At 33.2% G+C, this 20,711-nt stretch overlaps 8 protein-coding genes across 8 annotated transcripts; 3 read left to right on the top strand and 5 right to left on the bottom strand.

Moving 5' to 3' along the window:
* Nucleotides 1-19: 19 nt before the first annotated feature.
* Nucleotides 20-832, top strand: NAEGRDRAFT_53582 (uncharacterized protein; the record flags this gene model as incomplete). Its single annotated transcript, XM_002670449.1, has 1 exon — nt 20-832. The coding sequence occupies one exon, from the start codon at nt 20-22 to the stop codon at nt 830-832; it is 813 nt and encodes a 270-aa protein (XP_002670495.1).
* A 519-nt stretch (nt 833-1,351) lies between these two features.
* On the top strand, nt 1,352-3,109 carry NAEGRDRAFT_53581 (uncharacterized protein; the record flags this gene model as incomplete). The annotated part of the gene is made up of 1 exon (XM_002670448.1): nt 1,352-3,109. One exon carries the CDS (start codon nt 1,352-1,354, stop codon nt 3,107-3,109), a length of 1,758 nt encoding a protein of 585 aa, XP_002670494.1.
* Nucleotides 3,110-3,153: 44 nt separating this feature from the next.
* On the bottom strand, nt 3,154-5,122 carry NAEGRDRAFT_81864 (phosphatidylinositol-4-phosphate 5-Kinase; the record flags this gene model as incomplete). Its single annotated transcript, XM_002670408.1, has 1 exon — nt 3,154-5,122. One exon carries the CDS (start codon nt 5,120-5,122, stop codon nt 3,170-3,172), a length of 1,953 nt encoding a protein of 650 aa, XP_002670454.1. The 3' UTR covers nt 3,154-3,169.
* Nucleotides 5,123-5,785: 663 nt separating this feature from the next.
* NAEGRDRAFT_74599 (uncharacterized protein) lies at nt 5,786-11,885 on the bottom strand (the record flags this gene model as incomplete). The annotated part of the gene is made up of 6 exons (XM_002670407.1): nt 5,786-6,217; nt 6,281-6,847; nt 7,311-7,715; nt 8,548-9,638; nt 10,128-11,401; nt 11,593-11,885. 6 exons carry the CDS (start codon nt 11,883-11,885, stop codon nt 5,786-5,788), a joined length of 4,062 nt encoding a protein of 1,353 aa, XP_002670453.1.
* Nucleotides 11,886-12,261: 376 nt separating this feature from the next.
* Nucleotides 12,262-14,034, top strand: NAEGRDRAFT_53578 (uncharacterized protein; the record flags this gene model as incomplete). The annotated part of the gene is made up of 1 exon (XM_002670447.1): nt 12,262-14,034. One exon carries the CDS (start codon nt 12,262-12,264, stop codon nt 14,032-14,034), a length of 1,773 nt encoding a protein of 590 aa, XP_002670493.1.
* Nucleotides 14,035-14,576: 542 nt separating this feature from the next.
* On the bottom strand, nt 14,577-15,647 carry NAEGRDRAFT_53577 (uncharacterized protein; the record flags this gene model as incomplete). The annotated part of the gene is made up of 1 exon (XM_002670406.1): nt 14,577-15,647. One exon carries the CDS (start codon nt 15,645-15,647, stop codon nt 14,577-14,579), a length of 1,071 nt encoding a protein of 356 aa, XP_002670452.1.
* A 50-nt stretch (nt 15,648-15,697) lies between these two features.
* On the bottom strand, nt 15,698-16,702 carry NAEGRDRAFT_74596 (uncharacterized protein; the record flags this gene model as incomplete). Its single annotated transcript, XM_002670405.1, has 1 exon — nt 15,698-16,702. One exon carries the CDS (start codon nt 16,700-16,702, stop codon nt 15,698-15,700), a length of 1,005 nt encoding a protein of 334 aa, XP_002670451.1.
* A 289-nt stretch (nt 16,703-16,991) lies between these two features.
* On the bottom strand, nt 16,992-19,079 carry NAEGRDRAFT_81863 (uncharacterized protein). Its single transcript, XM_002670404.1, has one exon. The coding sequence runs from the start codon at nt 18,745-18,747 to the stop codon at nt 17,017-17,019; it is 1,731 nt and encodes a 576-aa protein (XP_002670450.1). The 5' UTR covers nt 18,748-19,079; the 3' UTR covers nt 16,992-17,016.
* Between the last annotated feature and the right edge of the window lie 1,632 nt (nt 19,080-20,711).

Raw genomic sequence — 20,711 nt, 5'->3', positions numbered from 1 at the left:
CCCATTGAAAAAAACAACAATGGCTCATGCAAGATTATGCCAAGTTGAACAGAATGTTATTGATGTTCAACAACAATGTAAAGTTTCATGTTCTTCACTCATCAGTTGTGAAGAAACTGAAAAATCATCAACTACCAAAACTCTGCAGTCCTGTCTGCAGAGTAATTCGAGTCCAAAACCTTCTCTCATCCTAACTGTGTGTAAGAATGGTAAGGAGTATTCAATGAGGAAGAGGGAAAACAAGTCCACAAAACGACCATCCAACAGATTGGAGGAAACTCAAAAATCCAAACGTCGTCACTTGGAAGACTTTCCTCTTGTTTTAACTCCAGTTTGCTCCTCTTTCAATCTTCAATCACAAGATTCAATTTACTCACCAATCATCATTACTCCATGCACCAGCAATTTGAATGATATTACCACAGAAATCTCTGGTATGCCTATTACTCCAAAGAGTTCCTCTGAAATAAGTGCTAGTTGTGATGAATTCTCTCAAAGCGATTCAGAAGAGCCGTCATCTGTTGCTACTGTTGATTCCCGTACGACTCAAAACACTAGACACCGTTCTAATTCTAATATTGTTCAAACTTCTTCTGAAGTTTCCACACCAGTCATTCCATTAACTAGTTCGACAATTACACCATACTCCTCCACAACAACTTGCTCCATAACCTCCCAATTCGATTCCCTTTCTTCTCCTTCCTCTCCTTTGTCTTCGTGCCATCCATCTGAAAATTACACTGATGACGAAATTAATATTTTCTTCAATAGTTGGATGGATTGTTACGAACTCAAAAAGAAACAATTCATTAATTCGAGAAATAAATTATAACAATTGTGAAAGACAATGTAATCATTTATGTCTGTTGCCTTACTTTCATCTTTAAGCCGCACCACTATCCAATATACAATCAGCTTGGCTTTCAGATTGGTCAGAGCATAACCGGTTTTCTTGACGGCAACCCCAAAAAGAAGAGATAGAAGATATTCAACAGGTTTAGGTGGTCGGGATTTTAATATTCTCATGTCTTGTTTACTATTTGATTGGGAGATGGCAGAAACCAGTTGCCACATTGCATACCAGCAGATTATTCTGACAGAAATGTTCTTGAGTTTCCCTTGTAAATGACGAAAAAGAAGGGAACATTTCCAAGAAATGGTTGTTTGAATTTGTAATTGAGAAACTTGTAACACTCTTCTGTGAATTGCTTTAGAATGATGAATGAATTTGAAAAATTCCCTCACTTACAATGTTCTGCTGACGTCCTGAGTACGTCATACGAAAACATCTCTTACCAACTTGCTTGTTCAATGTTCTTTCTCGTAGTGTTGTTTTAATAGTAGAAAAAAAATGCTTCAACAACCAACAGGTTCATCCTCTCATGTTGATGAAGATGTTGATGATCAACCAAATGAAAATGTTTTAAATGATGTTTCGGAAAGAGTAGTTTCTACTAATAATGTAGATGAAATAGGACCATTTAAATTGGGTGATTCTTCATTGGATCATGTAACTGATGTTCCCGAAGATGTTTTAATTCTCATATTTTCATTCCTTGAATATAGGGAAATTATTTTAAATATTTCATTGGTAAATTCAACCTTTTTGTATACATCGAGGAATGATGCATTGTGGAAACAATTTATTAGAAATGAAAATAATTCATCTTCAACAAATGATGAAAAAACCCACCTTGAAATTCCTCCCTCACAAAAAAGTATAGTAAGACGTCGAGTTTTTGAGAATACAAATGCGCATTCACTCTATGAAATTTTCAAATATGAACATTTGACACTCTATAAGGGATGGTATAAATTTAGAGGATATAGAGAAGGAGAGGAAAATCAAATGGAAAATGATTTCTTTATCAATCATAAAAAGACATTTGCTTCTTGTGAGAAGAAACCTGAATTACCAGATCCTGGTGTTGGAATTAATTATCTGACATTCCTAAGATCGACCAGTGATCATAACAAGATTCATTTAATGACCTGTTCTCACAGTGTTAATTTTTATGATATTGAAGTGAATGGAAAAGCTGCATTTGATGATGAAACTCAATATGTAAGCAATGTAGAATATAAATATGAATGGAAGGAAACTTATGAAGAGAGAAGTTTGCTGTGGTGCATTGATACTCAACAACATAGAATTCCAAACTTTCTAGTGACTGGAGGATTTTCCAATATATTGAATTATGGTTCCTATGATCCAGAGGCTGAGGATGGGGAAATTATGAAGAATATCGGACGTGTTCCCCACAATCACAAGAATGGTATATGGAATTTGAGAATTATTAATGAAAGTAGCTTTGTAACTGGTGGAGCTGATGGTGTGGCCAAAATATTCGATGCTTCCACTATGAAAGAAGTGAAAACTTTGATTTGTGATAAGAATGGTGTTTCCACTCACAAGAGTGCAATCTATGATGTCGATTGTAATCCATCTGGAAGATATTCAGATCTCTTTCTTACTGCCTCTGCAGATAAGTATATCAAGATTTTCGATACAAGATCTTCCAATGTTGTGGGAGAGGTATTTACTGATGCATATCTCTATGAAGTCAATGCTTCATGCTTTGATCCATCGGCAGGAAAATATCTATTCCTAGCTGGATCTGATAGAGGATTTATTCAAATTATTGACTATAGAAAAGTTTCTTCATCTTCTTCATCAAAAGAGGAAAATCCAGATCCTTCTATATTATATGATATGGATGTTTTCAGATTGGGAGCTATTAGAGGATTACAATTTGATGGTCAAAAGATTGTGGTTGGATCCAAGCTTGGAGTTGTCGTTATGACAACAGATGAATTTGCTCAATCATTGAATGGTTCAAAACTTGCTGAAGCACCACAAATTGATAAATTTATCAAATCTGGAGTGATGGTTGGAAATGATACTAAGAACTGTCCTTGGAAAGTTGTAAACTTTATTCCTACAAGTGGAGTAATGAGTTTGGAAATGGATGATGAAGCTTTAATTGGAGGAGATGGAAATGGTGATATTTTAATTGCAAGTTGTCCAACAACCAGGACTCCATTTACAAAGATGAATATCTTGGGAAAGAAGCCAACACCAAGCGGTAGTAAATGCCTTGTACAATAGAACAACTTCATTTAGGAATGAGATAAACAATTTGTAAGAAATTCAAAATAAATTAATTTATTATTGTAAACCATCTCCCAAGAATTTTACAAATCTCATTGCATAATTCTTTGGTGAGACTGCAGAAATTTGGTTTCTGTCAGCTACAAGGCCCTTGAAAATATTTTCTATTTGTTTCTTGTTATTCCATTTTTGTAACAAATCAATAATACCAAAGTAGTAAATTTCACGGCTACCATCCTCTAAAGGAAGTGACAGTGTACCACCATGGAATTGTTGGAATAGAGAGGCACGTGGACCTCTGTAGTGTTTTTTCAAAGAAACACTCAGTCTGTGATTCATAAATCTTCCAAAGAATGAGGAGGTGCTTTCACTACTCTTTCTGCTGTCCTGTGTAGTAGTTGACATACTTGTTGGATGATGTGTTGATGGTGTATTTTCTATGGTTTTGGTGCTTGATGAACCATTCAATGTTGGATGAGATTCATCACTAACCTCAATGGCAATATCTGTACTATTTACAACTTGGTCATGATGATCTGAAATTGGATTTGTAGTATTTAAAGAAGATGAAGCGCCTGTTCCCTGATCGGTTCCGTTTAAGTATGATGTAGAAGTCATTGAACTTGAAGCCACACTTGAGCCATGATTAAATACAGTAGTAAAAGCTTCCGAAGGAATGTCAGAATCTGACAATTTGATATTACAATTTTGAGCTTCTTTCAATACTTCTGCATCCAATTCAGGATCCAATCTGTGAACACCAACTAGTAAACTATAGTCCATGATCTTCATCTTTTCCAACCATGTAGCATCAACTTGAAGTTGATTCATAATGAGATTCTTCATTTGAGGTCCAACTTTTAACTTGCTACTTCTCCTCAAAAAATCTAAATCCTTATAAATTGGTGTTTCTCTCTTTTTTTCTTTCTCTGATGCTTCTCGTCCAACAGTTGAACCCTTTAAATCGTATCTCTCAGAAACATACATTGTTGTGTCAAACACATTGTTCATGACAATAAATCTTACATTTTTACCTCCTCGAGGTTTTATACTATACATTCCATAAAAACGAGTAATGAGAGTGTTTGGATTGGCCATAACATGGTTATAGTAATCTGGCAAAATTTTTCTCAAGAATTTTGATTCCTTTTTTGTTACAGTCTTTAACATGTATTGCATGTCAGCAGAGAAAAAGAAGAGAGCACCACTCTTACCAGGAGTGCCAAGAATTGAGAGAGACAGTTCATGACATAAACAAACAAGATAATTGGAAGCATCAATACCAAAACGTTCTCTCAAATGTCTAAAAGGAAATGGTGAGTAATCATAAAAATCAAAGAATGGGAATTCGTGTGGAGGTGTTCTTGTTGATCCCTTTTCTGGAAACGGCATTTTGTTAATATTAGTAAAATCCTTAAGTAATAGTACATCTTTTTGTTTTTTAGGTGTTATTTCACTGATTGCAGATCTAATACCCATTTGGATTTGACGCATTAAATTATATGAATTGTGTTCCTTGTAAACAATTTCACCCATAGCATTGACATGCCACTTTTTCTTCTTGTTCTTTTTTCCTTTTAATTTTCCATTATCAGAATCATTATCATCTTCAGGATGAGAAGTAAATTGTGGATGGACAGGTGTTGCTGGTGTATTTGCTGGATATCCATTTGATGAAATTGATGTTGCTCTTCTGTGTGCTGTAGGAGATAATGGCTCAGACTTTCCATCCAATGCTACAGGTGTAACCAAAACATTTAAATTATTTCCAGAGATGTTTAATTCGCTGTGTTGTTGTTGTTGTTGATGTAAACTACTATTTGTACTTGTTGTTGATTTGGCATCATCATTTTTATGATTTTCACTAGTTGCCTTCAAATTGTTATTGTTACTATCAGCAGCACTACCCGATGATGATGAAGACGAAGGAGGAACTACTGTCGAAGAAGAGGATGAGCCGCCCGCCTGAACCGTAAAAGACGAACTCTGCCCTGTTTGATGACTCGTCATTTTTTTTTAAAATAAATTTTGCTTGATGTACTTGTCTCGTATGTTGTTTTGTTGTTAATCAGGCCGTTAGAAATGATGAAGGAAGAATATTTTAATATACACCTAAAGAACAGCCGCTGCTATTGTGCGGATGTTATTATTGTATTGTCGAGTACGATATTTTGTGTGATAAGGTGGTGAGTAAGATATTGGTGAGACGGACAAGAAGTGATGGACTGGTTGAAGTTTTGTGCGCTCAAACGAATGATGCTATTCCTTAGGATAGGTATTATCTTCAAAAACTACTGAATCTAATGTTGTTGTGATAATAATAAAATTATCAAAAAGGAATTGGTTTCAGTTGAGTTGTGTAGGATTGTTTTTTGAAATTGTAATTGCAACGATTATTTTGTTGTTGTTCTTGTTCATCACTTCACCTGATGAACGTTACAACGAATTGGAAGTATGAGATCTGTACGTTTGCGTTCTTTATTTGAAAGGTATTGACAAGAAACAAGGAAATTTAGTAAGTAACAAGATAGAAACATACTATTGGTCATCAATTTCATTAAAATGACAAAGGATTACAATTATTATGGTGGCCAATAATGTCTTCTCAGTTGCCAAAAATGTTAATGAACCAGTTTCATAATTCCTTGTCGTTTTAATGGAATGATTAATTGCTTAATTAAATTCGTCTTCATCCTCAAGAGTGTGTAATCTGTTGGTGTCTCCTGCTCCAAGATCGTCCTCTTCCAATTCAAAATCCTTTTCTAAGGAAAGTCCTGATAACCTCTCTTGAATATCATTTCTTGGATCTTCAGCATTAATACTGATGGATGCATCTTTGAAATCATACATGTAAGTGAGCATGAAAACTAAAATTGAGGCAACAATACTGTATTGAGATAGAGCTCCAAGGAATAATTGGAATAAATTCATGAGTGGACAAGTCTTGTTAATAACCTCAGTTTGAGAACATGTGACTGTAACTAAAATTCCCATAATAAAACTAAAGATTGGCCCCACAACCAAGAATGAGCATGAACTGACAATTTTTACAATAACCCAAGGATTGAGAATTTTCTTTTTTGGAGAAATTTTCTTATCATATAACTGGATATTAAATGAATTGGTGATGCATTCCGCTTAATAAATAATTACTATAATTGCACTTACTACATTGAAAATGGTATTGAGTACCATGTGAATAAACACAGTTGACATGAAGAAGAATGTAAATATCAAGTGAATGATGGTATATGGAAGAATTTCAATTGATTCTGCTGACTGTTGACTAGTAGAACTAGTTATAAAAGATACAGTAGTAGAGGTAGTAGAATTCGAAAGTAAACTATCATCAATAACTTCTCCTCCCATAATTGGCACAATTCCAAGTCCAAGTAAACAAAATCCTGAAATCAAAGCAAAAATACAGGATGCAATACTCAACCATCCCATTCTAAAACATCCATTACAATAATTTAAAGTGTGTCGTTGATGATCCAATGAGGTTAATTTTTCCTTTGTTGTAATAAATTGCAAAATTGCTCCAACTATTAAACATATGGATGGTATCACAAGGGATGCTGTGAAAATATATTTTGTCGGAGGAAATATTCCTGTTTCACTCAGGGCAGGCAAATGTTTAGAAACACTATCTGGTGCTGTTAACAAGCTCAAAACTATACAAAATAGGAGAGAAATTGCTGTCAAGACAACAATGACAGGAGGAAAATATTTAATCTATCAATATATTAAATACATTAAAATTATGAAAATAAGAGTTTGAATTTTCCATTCCGACATAAAGATAATATTTAATCATCATTTTGAAAAAGAAAAAATCGTACCTTGATGAGTGTTTTCATTTTTTTGATTTTTTCAAGTCGTGATTGGATAATTAGAAGGATAGTGGAAGAATTGAAGTCTATTTTCACCTTTCTAATTTATGAAGCTTTACGTATTGAGTACGATATCTTGTCTTATCATTCCACTATTGTAATCTGCTCCAACTTAAGTTTCCATCATAATGTTGCAAAGTACTGTTATGCAACATAATGAATTGAATATTAATATTAATAATAATTCAGATTTAAAGTTATTCAGCATGTCTTAATAAAGTATTTTGTTATATCCTAGAATTTGTTATCTGAAACAATTCCTGCCTGGAGGTTATTTCACTATCGGTAGGAGACACAGGCGAAACATGTGATAAGGTTAATCCTTTCTGAATCCGTTCAGATCCTGTTGAATCGAATGCAGTCACAATGGTTGTCAAATCTTTTGAATCTCTCTTTTCGAATAATTGTTGAAATTCCTTCACAGGTCCATATAAATATAAATACAGAACTACAAGGACCATTATTGATATATTGTAACATATATGAAATCCACTCATCATAAAATGATCCACCATTGATAATGGAGTGAAAATAAATCCAATAATCTGAAAAACAGAAGTTAGTGTAACTACAATAATGATACTCCACACTTTCTTGAGGGCTCTTGTTTTCAAATCATAACTTTCTTTCAATTGTGGTGGAGATGAGGAAAGTGTCATGGCTTGTTTTCTTCCATTAACAAGTGTTTTCAGCATTAATTTCCCACAATACTAATTGATTTTGTTCAAATTTTAAATAATTAGAAACCTACATGAGTGTTTATCAGGAGCATACTGGAAGCAACCCCTACCAATATAGCAGAGGCAGTAAATAGACAAGTCAGTATCGTATTCAATATCCCAAGATTTCCATAAACGTAAAAGAAACCTCCTAATACTAAAAATCCACTCAGAAGAAACATTAAACAAATCAAAACAACCAAAGCCAATCCAAAAGTTATAAACTTAGCAATTTTGAAATGCTTAGATGAAATGGCTCACTTTCCAAGTTGTTTCCAAACTAATCATCATAAAATGGAAAGTATTCTAAGTACTTACAATAGAAAAGACATGTAATCAATTAATAAAAGTTCCATAGACATTGTAAATCCTATCATGGTTCTGTCAATAGCCTTTACCAGTCCATATATTCGTTCAAGTCTATCCGGATCAGTTTCGAAATAGCAAAGTTCGGAACCAATTCTTGTAAGTAAATTCAAAATGACTGCAAACAGCAAGGACAGAACAAGTATAAGGATGTAGAAGGTTTTCCGTTTCGTCTTATCTTGTTTCTTTACACTAAATATCAAACTAATCAAGGTAGCACTAAATAGAATTGAATATATTATCAGAAAGGGAATATTGACCCCGAAAATCATGTACTGAAATGGTCCAAACTCTTCCCTAGATGTTTCGGCTACAATAGTTGTATTCGTTCCATTCAATCCCACCATTCTGTTTTTTTCAATGTTAGTTACAATCTTGATGTGGTAAATGTCAAAATCTTGTGGAGATAATGTTGTTTTGGACTAAAGAGTTAGAGATTTATTGCCTCTAACAATACCTTTTCCATAGATCGGTTTCCTTCAGATAATATATATTGTGCAATTGGATAACAATGCATTTGATGATTTTCTGTAACAACAGCCACTTGTCTTGGATTAATTTGATGAGATTTAGATTCTAGTAATTGAGACAAGTATTCATTTCCAGGGGTTAGCTCTTCGTGATTACTATAGTTGATTACCCATTTGGTTTGAAGTAATTTGTTATAAAATGATTCATCTTGTTTCTCCATTTCCAACATTGTTTGAAGAATTGAATAATTCTTCTTTTCCTCAATTGGAATACATCTATTAATCAAATTAACAAGTCCCTGATTCAAGATCAAAACGTTTTCTTCCTTCCACTTGTCAGCTTTAATTACAGCATTTGATAAATCACAAGGAGCTGAAAATAGTGCAACCGAATGAAGGGGCCAAGACTGGCTGTTCATCAATTTTTTCAAAACCAACAATGCAGAATGACATGCACCAGCAGAGAAACCAGAAATTATAATATCCTTAGCTGGTACGTTCTTTTCCTCAATTAAATATTTGAAACAATCAAAGCAGTCTTCTAATTGATCACTGAGATTCGATGTAAGTGTTCTCTTGTCCATGGTTTCGTAGAACTTAGGATCCTCTGCCAATCTGTATTCAACAGATAATACATGGCTAATCAAATTTTCATTATTCTTATGTTTCTTATTGAAATCTTTAATACCATAGACTGTTGATTGAAGATCAAGTCCTAAAGAAGAGCCAGATATGAAGCCACCTCCATGAATAAAGAGCATGACTTTTTTCATTTCTTTACAACCTTTCATTGTAATCCAATGTGAATCTCTCAATTTTTCAATCTTTTCCACTTTTGTTGCACAGCCAAACAAAGTGTCTTCCAATTTAGGATACAAGACAGGTATTTGCTTTCTAGAAGCCTCTCTAAACTTGGCCACGCTAGTATGATTAATTTTTAGTCCAACCTTCATCAACTTGTTCCATAATATTGTTTCGTTAGATGCTTCTTTTCCATCATGGTGATTTTTCTCATCCCTATGATGGTAATATTTTCTGTAGAGTTGTATAATGAAACGATAGATGGAGAAGAGTAGAACTAATGTGCGAAAAGTAAACCAGGTGATTAGATGAAGGAAGGAGAGAATCATTTTTTTTGTAAAATGTCAATAATGGTGGGTTCATTCGAGATTGATGCGCATGTTACAATTACAGTATGTGTTTTCAAATATTTCATTATCTATAATTTGAAGTTACTCTTTTGTAATACTGCATTCCTGAAATTTAATTTCGTAATGGTTAAATTTTCTGAGTTTTAACTTCCAAATTGTAATGTTCCTGGTGTTATTCTTAATATGGTGTCTCTATATTTTTCTCTTCTTCGTCTTGCTTGCTACTCGTGGCTTGTTTTTCTCAAATTCCTCCTCAAAATCTTCAATTAGATCTGGTGAAATATTGTTGTTTGGTTCCCACGAGTTATCTGAGTTGGGATAACCTTCCCACTTTACTAGATAGTATGGCTTTCCATGCACTATTTTTCTATCCAACAGCTTTTCCACAAGGTAGATTTCGTCATTCTCTTCATCACTGTTTTCTTCTTTCTTTGGTTTTTTCTTTTTTGTTTTTTCCTTGCTTTCTTTCTTCTTGGATTTCTCTTGTTTTGATTTCTTCTTGGCTGGTTCAACTTTTGAGGCAATAACTACTTCAGGTTTTAATTTTGGAATCTCATTAGATCCTGTAGTTGCCTCTAATTTCTTTAGATCGATTTCATCTTCTGATTCTTCATCAGAGCTCAATTCAATTAAAACTCTTTTTTTAGAAGTTGTTGATGAAAGAGTTTGTTGAACAGAAGACTTCTGAGGGATTGTCTTGGAACTAGCTTGTTGCGATTTGGAGAGTTTCAAGTTGCTTTGAACTTGTTTTTCGGTTGTTGGTTTTGTACTTTCTGGCTTCTTTGGTTGAGTGTTGGTTTTAGAAGAGTGGTTAGATTCGTTATTACTTGGTTTTGTAATTGTTGCAGTTTTTTGTGACTTTATCCCTGATAGATCTGTTTTCTTGTTGGGGGTAGCTGTGAATCTTTCAGAAGGAGTTGGTTGACCTGCATCCCTTTTAGATTCTCCTAAAAATTCTTCCATCAAATCCAGAACAGAAAACCTTTCATAAGCACTCACTGGTAATGGTTTAGCATCTTCAGGTTTGAAGTCAGCAGTTAAACATTTCATTTCATCATCAAGAGCATTTCCAATTACATTAATAAAGTGTTTTTTGTGATCAAACCACCTTAAGGATTTTAAACACTCTCCACAAAAGCCAATATTACATTGATGACAATTAAATAAGACCCTTTTGATCTGTTCCTTACAATATCTACATTTTTGGAAAGGTTTTAAAGGAGGGGTAGGGACAAAAGGCCCCTTCTCACTTTTTCCAGAAACCAGCTCATCGTTAGTGACATAGCACTTTGCACATAGATCCATCTTTCCTTTTTCTGCTGACATGTATGCATCTCCATTCAATAGTACATTACATCCATCACAAGTGGTGCATTGCCACTTTGATTTCTGTATTAATTTTTTCTCCTTTGCTATAAACTCATAAAGCTTGGAAATGGCTGCTTTTTGTTTCTCCTCTTCATATTTCACATCTTCTTCACGTACATTTTCAGTCAATAGTATTTTATAAAAGCAAGTCAAATGGTGACATTCATGAGCTTTGTAATAGTTTTCGTGGTTGTCCTGATAGCCTCTGAGAACTCCGTATGGAATTGGCTTAAAACAAGTTTTACAACTAGATCTTCCACTCTTGGAAAACTCAACACCATATTCTTCAGGTTTCTTTTGTTTCCAACAATCAGAGTACAACCTTTTCAATTTTTTCCTACAGTCAACAATAATTTCAAGTATTTCTCTAATACTGCTAGTTTTTACATTTTCCTTCTCTGTTGTTTTTGGCTTCACAAGCTCAATATATTCTTGAAAATTTACGTTCATTGGATAGTATCGATAGCTTTTAGAAAACAAGTAAATATTCAACTACTTGATAAGCCAACTTACAAATCGTTAGAATTAAACTCCAATTTTAATTTTCTCAACCTTTCTTCATAGTATGAAACCAAATTCAACCATAAATTAGGATCAATTGTCACAACGTTCAACACCTCTTCCGATGATGATTGAACCAATTCATCAATTTTACTCTCATCAAATAATCCAAATAATTTCTTATTCACCATCGTTAGGGCAAACAATGAGGAACAATCCAAATATTGAAGAATAACACTGAAAAGATCAGGCACTTGAACAAGAGCATTAAAAACGCCTGGTTTGAAACCGAGCGTTATTTTCATTTTTTTTTAAATATTACAATTTCAAACTCTAATTTTGGTGGGAAAAGTTATTGGGCCAATTCTTCTAAGAAGGAAGCTTATTACCCCAATAATATTATTTTTTAACCTGGGTAGTTGCATTCAATTCAGAGATTGATCATTGATATTTTCCACAATCTTGTCCAATTTACAACAAGTGAGCATAAAGTGCCTTAGTAAAACCCTTAATTAATTCATTTGCTCGATATTTATCAATAAGCCGGAGAGAAACCTGTTTGAATGTCTCTCCATTCTATCATCCTTCAAAATTGGAGACTACATTCATCAGGTAAAACATGTTTTACCACAAGCAAAACTGTAAGCTTGAAAATTTTTAGTATCGTAAAGATACCAAAAAATGCCGCAACAAAATGCTGTGTTAAAGGATGGTGGGGACTCTGATGGTTTCATTGAACAATGTCAAAGGCTTGGACTCTCTTCGGAGCAAATATTTGAATTGTGGAAGTTGAAATTACAATTCACTCAAGAAGAAGCCAAAGCAAAAGCAAGACAGGAAGAATTAAAATTGGAAATTGAATTATGTAAATTAAAATCAAATGGAAGTAGCACTGATGAAAATAAGAACAAACGCAAATTTGAGGAAATTAGTGATCAAGATATGGATCACGATAAACTGTTGAAAACCAAACAAATCAAAACCTGTTCGGAATTATTTTGTGATGATGTATTATGTAACATATTTGCATATTTAAATTATGATTTTGAGATTTTTAAATACTTGACAGTTTCAAAACAATTTAGGAATGTTATTAATACTATTAAAAATTTATTGATAAGGAAATCTACTCTAATACCTAACTGTGATTTAATTCAAATAGAAAATTTGGAAATACTTTCTCAGTATGAACCCGATTCTCTATTAAAATTAATTCTCAAATGTGTAAACATCAAACACCTTGTCATTAAGAGGTTATTTGAGGAAAATGATAAAACTTTCACATTCCATTTCAAGAAACCTACCATACAATTTATAAAAATTAAAACTAGTTATAACAAAATAGAATTAAAAGACAGAAATTTATATAATTTGAAACTTTTAGATATTTCAATGGAGGAGTATGATATTATGAAAAAACTATCACCAATTATCAATAATTATACTGACTGTCTTAGAATATTGAGAATTGATGATCTATTTAGTAATATTTCTCGGATTTTAAATTTGAAACTCCTCTCAGTTTTGGATATACAGCTCGATGGTGAAAAGCAACTAATAATGCTTCTAAATAATATTAAAACATTAGAAATTTTAAAAGCATACATGATAGATGCAAGTGAGCAAGATGATGAGGTTGTTGACACTGATATGATTCTAAATTTAAAATACTTAAGGATTGATTATTCACAAGACACTGATCAAGCCAGTTATTGTCTTAATCATGTATGGAAATATAACTTTTCAAATCTGAAAATATTGAAAATAGTTTCGAGAGTATTTAAGGACACTGAAAAATTTTTCAGTAATAATACATTGAGAAATTTAGAAATATTAGTATTTAATTTATATGCGACCAAAGATTTGGCATTTAGTTTGAGTAATTTGAGCTTAGTTAAAAATTTGAAGCATTTACGTATCAAAGTCCTAGGAGATATAGATTTTAATATGTTTTCTAATGAATGTTTGAATAATTTGGAATCGCTGTTTACAAATTCAGATATCTCTCAAAATTTGGAAAAGATTGAACATTTAAAACATTTAAGGAGATTATCAGTGGTAATCAGTGGAAAGGAGCAATTGATGGATTTTATTAAATTGGATGTACTGAGAAATTTGGAATATTTAAGTATTATTTGTACAATTGGAGAATTTCCAAAAGAATTTTTTGAAGAATTGGGTAAAAACTATGAGAATTTAATTGCATTGGAATGTACATTTTCATCGTACAAAGATATTGAGTTATTGCAACAGTTTAAACCACCAAAATTGAAAAAAGTTCAAATTCTTAAAGATCTATCCTCTTTCTCCAGCATGATGTTTAAATTACTTTCGAAATGGAATGAAATTGAATGGAAAGTTAGTGACTGTTCTCGTTTTCAACACTTTATTGATCATCAAATCCAAAATTTTGAAGATGCTGTGTTAAAGGAGAGTACAGTAGACGACAACTAAATATTTTTTAACCTTATAATACCTCAATTACATTATTTGATTGTGTGAAAAAAAATTATTCAAGAACTCTTCATTGATTGTTAAAAAATGGATGCTATTGAGGGTTATTCGGTGATAGGTTGCTCAAACGAAATCTATATAATTTTTCAAGCCACTCAAAGACGCAAACAGTTGTTTTTAAATTGAGTGGAGGTTTATATATGGATGTATTCCGAATTACAATATCTACCAAGGGTGTAGATGGTGGCTCTTTAGCAAGCATTACCTATGCTACCAATGAGGAGAATGGAATGTGGGAAAATGATTCCTGTTTTTCCACTTTTTGTGTCATAAATTTAATAAATTTACTAATTTAATGCAAACTACTGTTGGATACCTTTGTATTTCTGATCACAAAATTAATAACTCGTCAAACACTGCTTAATATTGCCATTGTTTAACAATATACCAAAGTTTTTCAACACCGTGCCATACCTTGATACATTAATGAAATCCTAATCTATTAACTCAATCAATTTAAAGAAATGACACCTTGAAATATTTTACTTGAATGTTAATAATTTCTCATTACGATGCAGAACCAATAGCTCTCCATTGGAATCATTGAAATGCATCATTGACCAATCGATTGTTTTACCTTTTACTCTCAACTTGCGTGATCCAACAACACTGAGATTATCATCGCGATATTGAAATGCCATAATTTTAGATGATTGCTGGGTTATAAACACATTTGAATTTGGCTCATAGATGACAGCGCTTCCAATGCAAATAATGTTTGTTTTCAAACTCTGTATTACATTCATTCTTTGATCCACAAAATCAGCAGAGTTATACCTGTAAAATATTAAATTAGATCCACTGACAGCTAAATGTAATACAGTACTTGAGCTACTTATAGTATCAGGGACAGTTATAGAACTCAGTTGTTTTCCATACTTGTAACTAAAACAATCTAGGATATTCTTTTGATTAGTGAAATAGATCAATATAGCAGCGTCACCCTTTTCAACATTCTCAAACTCTCTATTTGGAACAAATAGCATTGTGGCAGTTCCATTTGTCTTGGGTATATTCTTCTCAATTTTCCACACCAAATTAGAAGCATAGCTATCTAAAATCCTGGTATTTCTATTCTTCATACGACTTCGTTCTTTCATCAATGTGTCCAAATTAATTTTATGTATTTCCAATTTACCATTAAAACTATCCGAAAGTAGTACAATAATGTGAGCCTGATTATTTGGATCTTGCTCTCGTTCTACCACTTTAAAATGTAGTGGAGGTCCTCCCAAATTATATCCAAAGGGAAAGAGTGGAAACCGATTCAGATACCTTTTAGATTTGAGAGAATAAACATAGACCGTGTTGTTTGATGAGAGCATGAGAATACAATTTAAAGATTTGCAAATTGCAAACGAGTTGGCAATGAATCGTCGTTTCCACCTTCTTGTGCTAATAGTATTAATTTTACGAAAGGTGGAATATGCAAATGAAGCTCCGGTCGGTTTCTTCTTACGAAACCTTTCTTGCAGAAATTTATTTAATTCCCAGCCTTGCTGTGATGGTGTTGTTGAAAAATCGAATAACTCAACCCTAACTTGTTCTGCCATTTTTTAATATAATTTATTGGAAAGTTCAATACGAAAGTTGTTGTTAGAAATTAGTTTGATTTTACTTTTTGAGCTTCTAAATACTTTACAAAAGTATAGAGAGCACTGCCAATCATTGCAAGACAAATACCAATCACATTAGTTTGATTCAAAGATGTATCAAAAACAATGGTAGAAAGGTAGACTGTCAGCACTTGATGTAACAATCCACAAATTCCCATTGTGAGTGGACTTGTAGAGGAATTGGCAAGGAAATTGAAATAGTTCAATAGGAATGCAACAAATCCTGTAGAAATGACAAATCCAACTGTCTTGACATTATATAAAACATGTAAATTATTGTTGAAAAGGTCTGAAACTTCTCCAGTCACTGCAGCAAAAGCAAACATTCCAAAAGAGCTCCACATTGAAAGCTTACTCAATAAATAAATTGGATGGAACTTGTACTGATTGAGATACTTATTGGTAAGAGTAGTTTTGAGAGCACACATAATGTTTCCAATTAATAAAATAGCCAATGATTTGATATTCAATAAATCTTCTTCAGTATTTGAGCTAACCTTACTGTCATCTTTCTTACAAGTCAAATAAACTCCAATAATAATTGGTAAAACAGTGAGAATAACGCGTGTACTAGGTCTACTTCCAACACCCAACACAACCGAACAAATCATTATAAATATTGGCATTGAAGATCTGAAAACTTGACTCAACAATAAATTCACTGCCTTGACACTCATATTTCCGAAAGCAATATTCAATACAAATAACAATGAGAAGTACATTATTAAATGTCTCAAATCATGACCCTTCTTTTCCTCTTCCTCCTTTATCTTTCCATTCATCCTTCCCCACACAAAACTTCCCATCAACCAATTTATAATCATATGTACAGTCGACAGCAGCACTGGATACTTGAATTCTGTCCATTTAAATACTGCTTTATTCATAAACGATAGACCAATCACCAATATCAGCCAAACAATGCAATAAAAGAATATTCTACCAGTTCCGATTGGTTCTGTCGATTTGTAGGTTGAACCTCCTCCTGCCATTTTTTATGTGTTTTGTTGTGTTTTGTTTGAAAATACTTGATGCCACTCATATTACATCAAGTTGCATCAATGATGATTAAAATAGCCCGCACTTGTTGGATCCTTAAATGCAGCGGGTAGGACTTTTGACGGGTGTAGGAGTTTTACTAATTTTAAAGTAAGCTAGTTAGAGGACTATCTTTACCTTATCATTTCGACCTTTTCTGAAGTATTGAAAATAAATTTCACAAAACCTTAGTAAAAATACATTCAAAAAATGATTCAATGTCAAGAATTCTACTAGTGAAATTTGGGAATTTGGTGATTAAAACAGATTAATGTTTGATTTTCTTTTTGGCTCTTTCATTGTGAAGTTGATTGCCTGATTTGGTGATGATGAGCTTGGATTCATACCATTTTGCTTTAGTTTTCTTACCATCATTTCCACGAATTCTCTTCAAAAGCTTTACAACATTTGGAGATTTCTTTTCTGGTCTATTAGAATATCTCAAACGTATGGCCAATTGAAGTGAGTCTGGATGAGCAAACTCTACAAAGGCATACTTGTTGAGTCTGGTCTTCTTATTGGGAGTCTTATGTTTGTGAATGTAGACATTCAATATAGCTCCACATTTGTGTTGATAGAAGAATTTCTTGATATCTTGAATTGTAATTGAGTTTGGAAGTGGTGAAAGATAAATAGTTCTATTTTGTTTTTCTGTATCTTTCACTTCAACCAATTTGGTAAGATCAAACTCAATTACTCTATCCTTTACAGAGTTTAGAACTATGGAAATATTGGAACTTGTTGAAATTGAAAGAGAATTACCAGAAAGAGCTAAATATTGAATTGCGGATTTAGGATTTTCAATAGCAATGATATTGGCAATTTGTGTACATGTCTTGTCACTTAAATGATTCAATTTGAGTCCAAGCCTCTTAAGAGTGGTATTTTGTTTGAGCATTTCAATAATTGAAAGAGCTCCTCTTTCTTTGGCTGAATTCAAACCAATATCCAAATCTGTGATTGATGTGTTTTGTTGTAATGCTTTGGAAATAATGTCAATTCCTTCAATTTGAACAAAACATGAGAATATGTTCAATTTCTTGATGGAAGAGTTATTTGTAATGATTTCAGCTAATGAAACACTTCCTGTAACTCCCAAATCATTACCAGAGAGGTCCAAATCTTCAATGGTAGTATTGAGTTTCATTATAGAGGCAAGTGGTCTCAAACCTGTTTTGCCAATCTCATTATTATTCAATTTGAGAGTTTTGAGAGGAAGGTTGAATTTAGGATCCAAAGCTGCTGCAATTCCTTCCATATGAGTTTTGTCAATTTTACATCCCGATAAATCCAAATAATTCAAATTTGTACACATTTTCATTATTTGACCAATACTAATTGCCTCTTTGATATTTGACTGTAATAGATTAGTTAAATTATTCTTAGATAGAGTTAGCTTTTGTAAATGGACAAGCTTTGGTGGGACAGCAGCATTAGGTCCATCCAAGAATTCTCTCGTTTTGTTAGCATTCTCAAAGTGTAACAAAAGTAATCTACAATATAATTGATACACCTCAGAGAGTTTGATATCATTATTTGATAGATTCAAAGTTTCCAATACGTAGTTATCTTTCAAAGCGAAAGCAAATAGTGAAATATCTTTGAATTTTGTTTCGGCCATATCAATATCTTTCAAACTCTTTGATTTACCAATTCTGTTGAATACTTCTTGGGTGAGAATGTGGAATCCATTAGCTTTCCACAAGTTAATCTTCTTGAGAGTTGTGGAAAGATCCAACAGTTTGACCATACTTTCAGAATTACCATTGGCTACAATAGAACTAGTCATACTGAAATCAATCTCCGCAATACATGAGGAGTATCCCAAGTGTTTCAATATGGTATACAGTCCTTGCTCTGATGGATTTCCAATAAATTTGAAGGATGTAATTTCCCTCTTTACTAGCAAAGCTTCAGCAATACATTCAGCTCCATTTTGTCTAATTCCACAGCGAGAAAGATCCAACTCACGTAGATGGGGAACATTTTCATGTCTCATTAGGAATTTGGACAGGTAATTGGCTCCTTGATCTCCCAGTGGATTTCCACATAGAGCAATACGTTTCAAGTTACAAGAGCTCAGAGATCCTTTTGTTAATTCTCAACACAACTAGCTGTAATATCACAACTGTCTAAAATCAAATTCTCTAATTTGGCTTGATTATTAGAAAGCCCTTTAATAAGAGCACGGAAACCTGATGTTCCCAAACCAGTTTCACCTCTTGAAATTGTTAAGGTGTCCAAATTCACAAGTTTAGTCAATACAAGCGTGAGGAAGTAGTATTTGCTCTTCAACTTTTCTGGATTAAACATGACAATTTCCAATCTTGGAATCTCAACACAAAGTTCCAAAACATGATGGAGATACTTGAAATCACAAGATTCATTCAATGAAGAAATCAAGTCTTGTAAATTGTACTGCAAGTAGAGTTTTCGCCAAGGATTTGAGAGGTTTTCCAAATAGTCAGGATATTTAACCGTACCCCATCTTTGTATACAGCCTGTTTTCCACTTCTCTTCATTGGTTTCGAGTATGTAATTTCCTTGTCCATCATTAATTAGATATTCGTCCAATTTCTTAGTGTGTCTTTGGAACTCTTCAGGACTCATAACATAGATAGTAGATCCATGGTATCCCTTAGTCTTACTCTTCTTGATAGATTGCTTCAATAGTTCAACAATTTGATCTTCCTTGACCTGACTCATTCCAACAAACTCAAAGAATTCCAAGTAGTTTTTGACACAGTTAATTTTTTTCAATGTTTCTAAACAGGAATCTTCATCTGTTGGATTCAATCTACCAAGTCTATTATCAAACTCATTTCTGATTTCTTCAATTTCAGTTCTTTCAGGTCTTGCAATGTTTTCTAAAATGAATATGTTCAACATTAACAATTTCTGACTGGCCTTACTTGTTTCAAATGAATATTTGAGACGATCCATGTCATCGAATTCTTTGCAATTTTCCATTTCTAATTCTTTATATCTATTAAGAAGCCAAAATACATTTCTAGTAAACGACTCCTCAATGTATGCACTTGAAATGTCCTTCCAAGAGTAATCACTCAATGGAAGGATTGCCAATAGTTCTCCTAAATTTGGAGTCACGTCTTTGTGTCTGTTATCCTCAGAATCAATAAATCTCTTAACATTATTATTAATTGTTACCAATAATTCTGGATATTCCTTCACAAACTCCAAAAATGTTCTATAGTAATGACAATAGATCTTCAATGCTCTGATAGAACCATGCTTCTTCTGTGTAGTCATAATGTCAACAGAAATAGTTGTCAGAATCTTTGGAAATACTTCCATAACTTGTTCAGGTTTGAAATTCTTTGCATTACCTGTGCAAATCATTGAAATTGAACGTTTAGCCAAGTGCATTGCCTTTTTACCATGGTTTGGCTCAACGAAAATAGGCATCCAATGAGTAAATTCATCACCATTCGATGTTTTTCTAATGGAATAATTCATAAATGATCTCAAAGATAACAACTCAAGAGTTGATTGGATCAAATTAATTCTTCCAGTTCTAATATTCTTTGTAAAGGTGATACCATAACCAAGCACATCTTCCTCATAGGAACTTCTGGAGAAATAGCAAACAAGCTCAGATTTGGTAAACTCATTCAAATCAATAACTTTTGCCTGTGCTGTTTGAAACTTTGGGAACGGCTTTGCAGGAGGAAAATGGCCAACAGAAGGGTCTGAAAATCTCAAAGATTGCTCAACTGCCCACTTACAAGCGTCAACTATTTCCTTCTTTTTTTGCTTGTATTGCTTTGGGTTAATAGTTGCCATCTCATCCACTCTCTCGTCATCCAATAATATGGATTGTAATTGGAGTAAAATTGATTGCACAGAGTAAGCTGTTGACCATGCATCTCCCAACATGTCTAAACATATTGATTTGCCAATGATATTTGGATGATCAATTGGTGTACACAATTCAACAGTTGG

This window comes from Naegleria gruberi (assembly GCF_000004985.1).
Source record: "Naegleria gruberi genomic scaffold NAEGRscaffold_71, whole genome shotgun sequence".
NCBI lineage: Eukaryota > Heterolobosea > Eutetramitea > Acrasida > Naegleriidae > Naegleria > Naegleria gruberi.
Note: the sequence above shows the minus strand (reverse complement) of the source record. Positions and strands in the feature narration are given on the sequence as shown.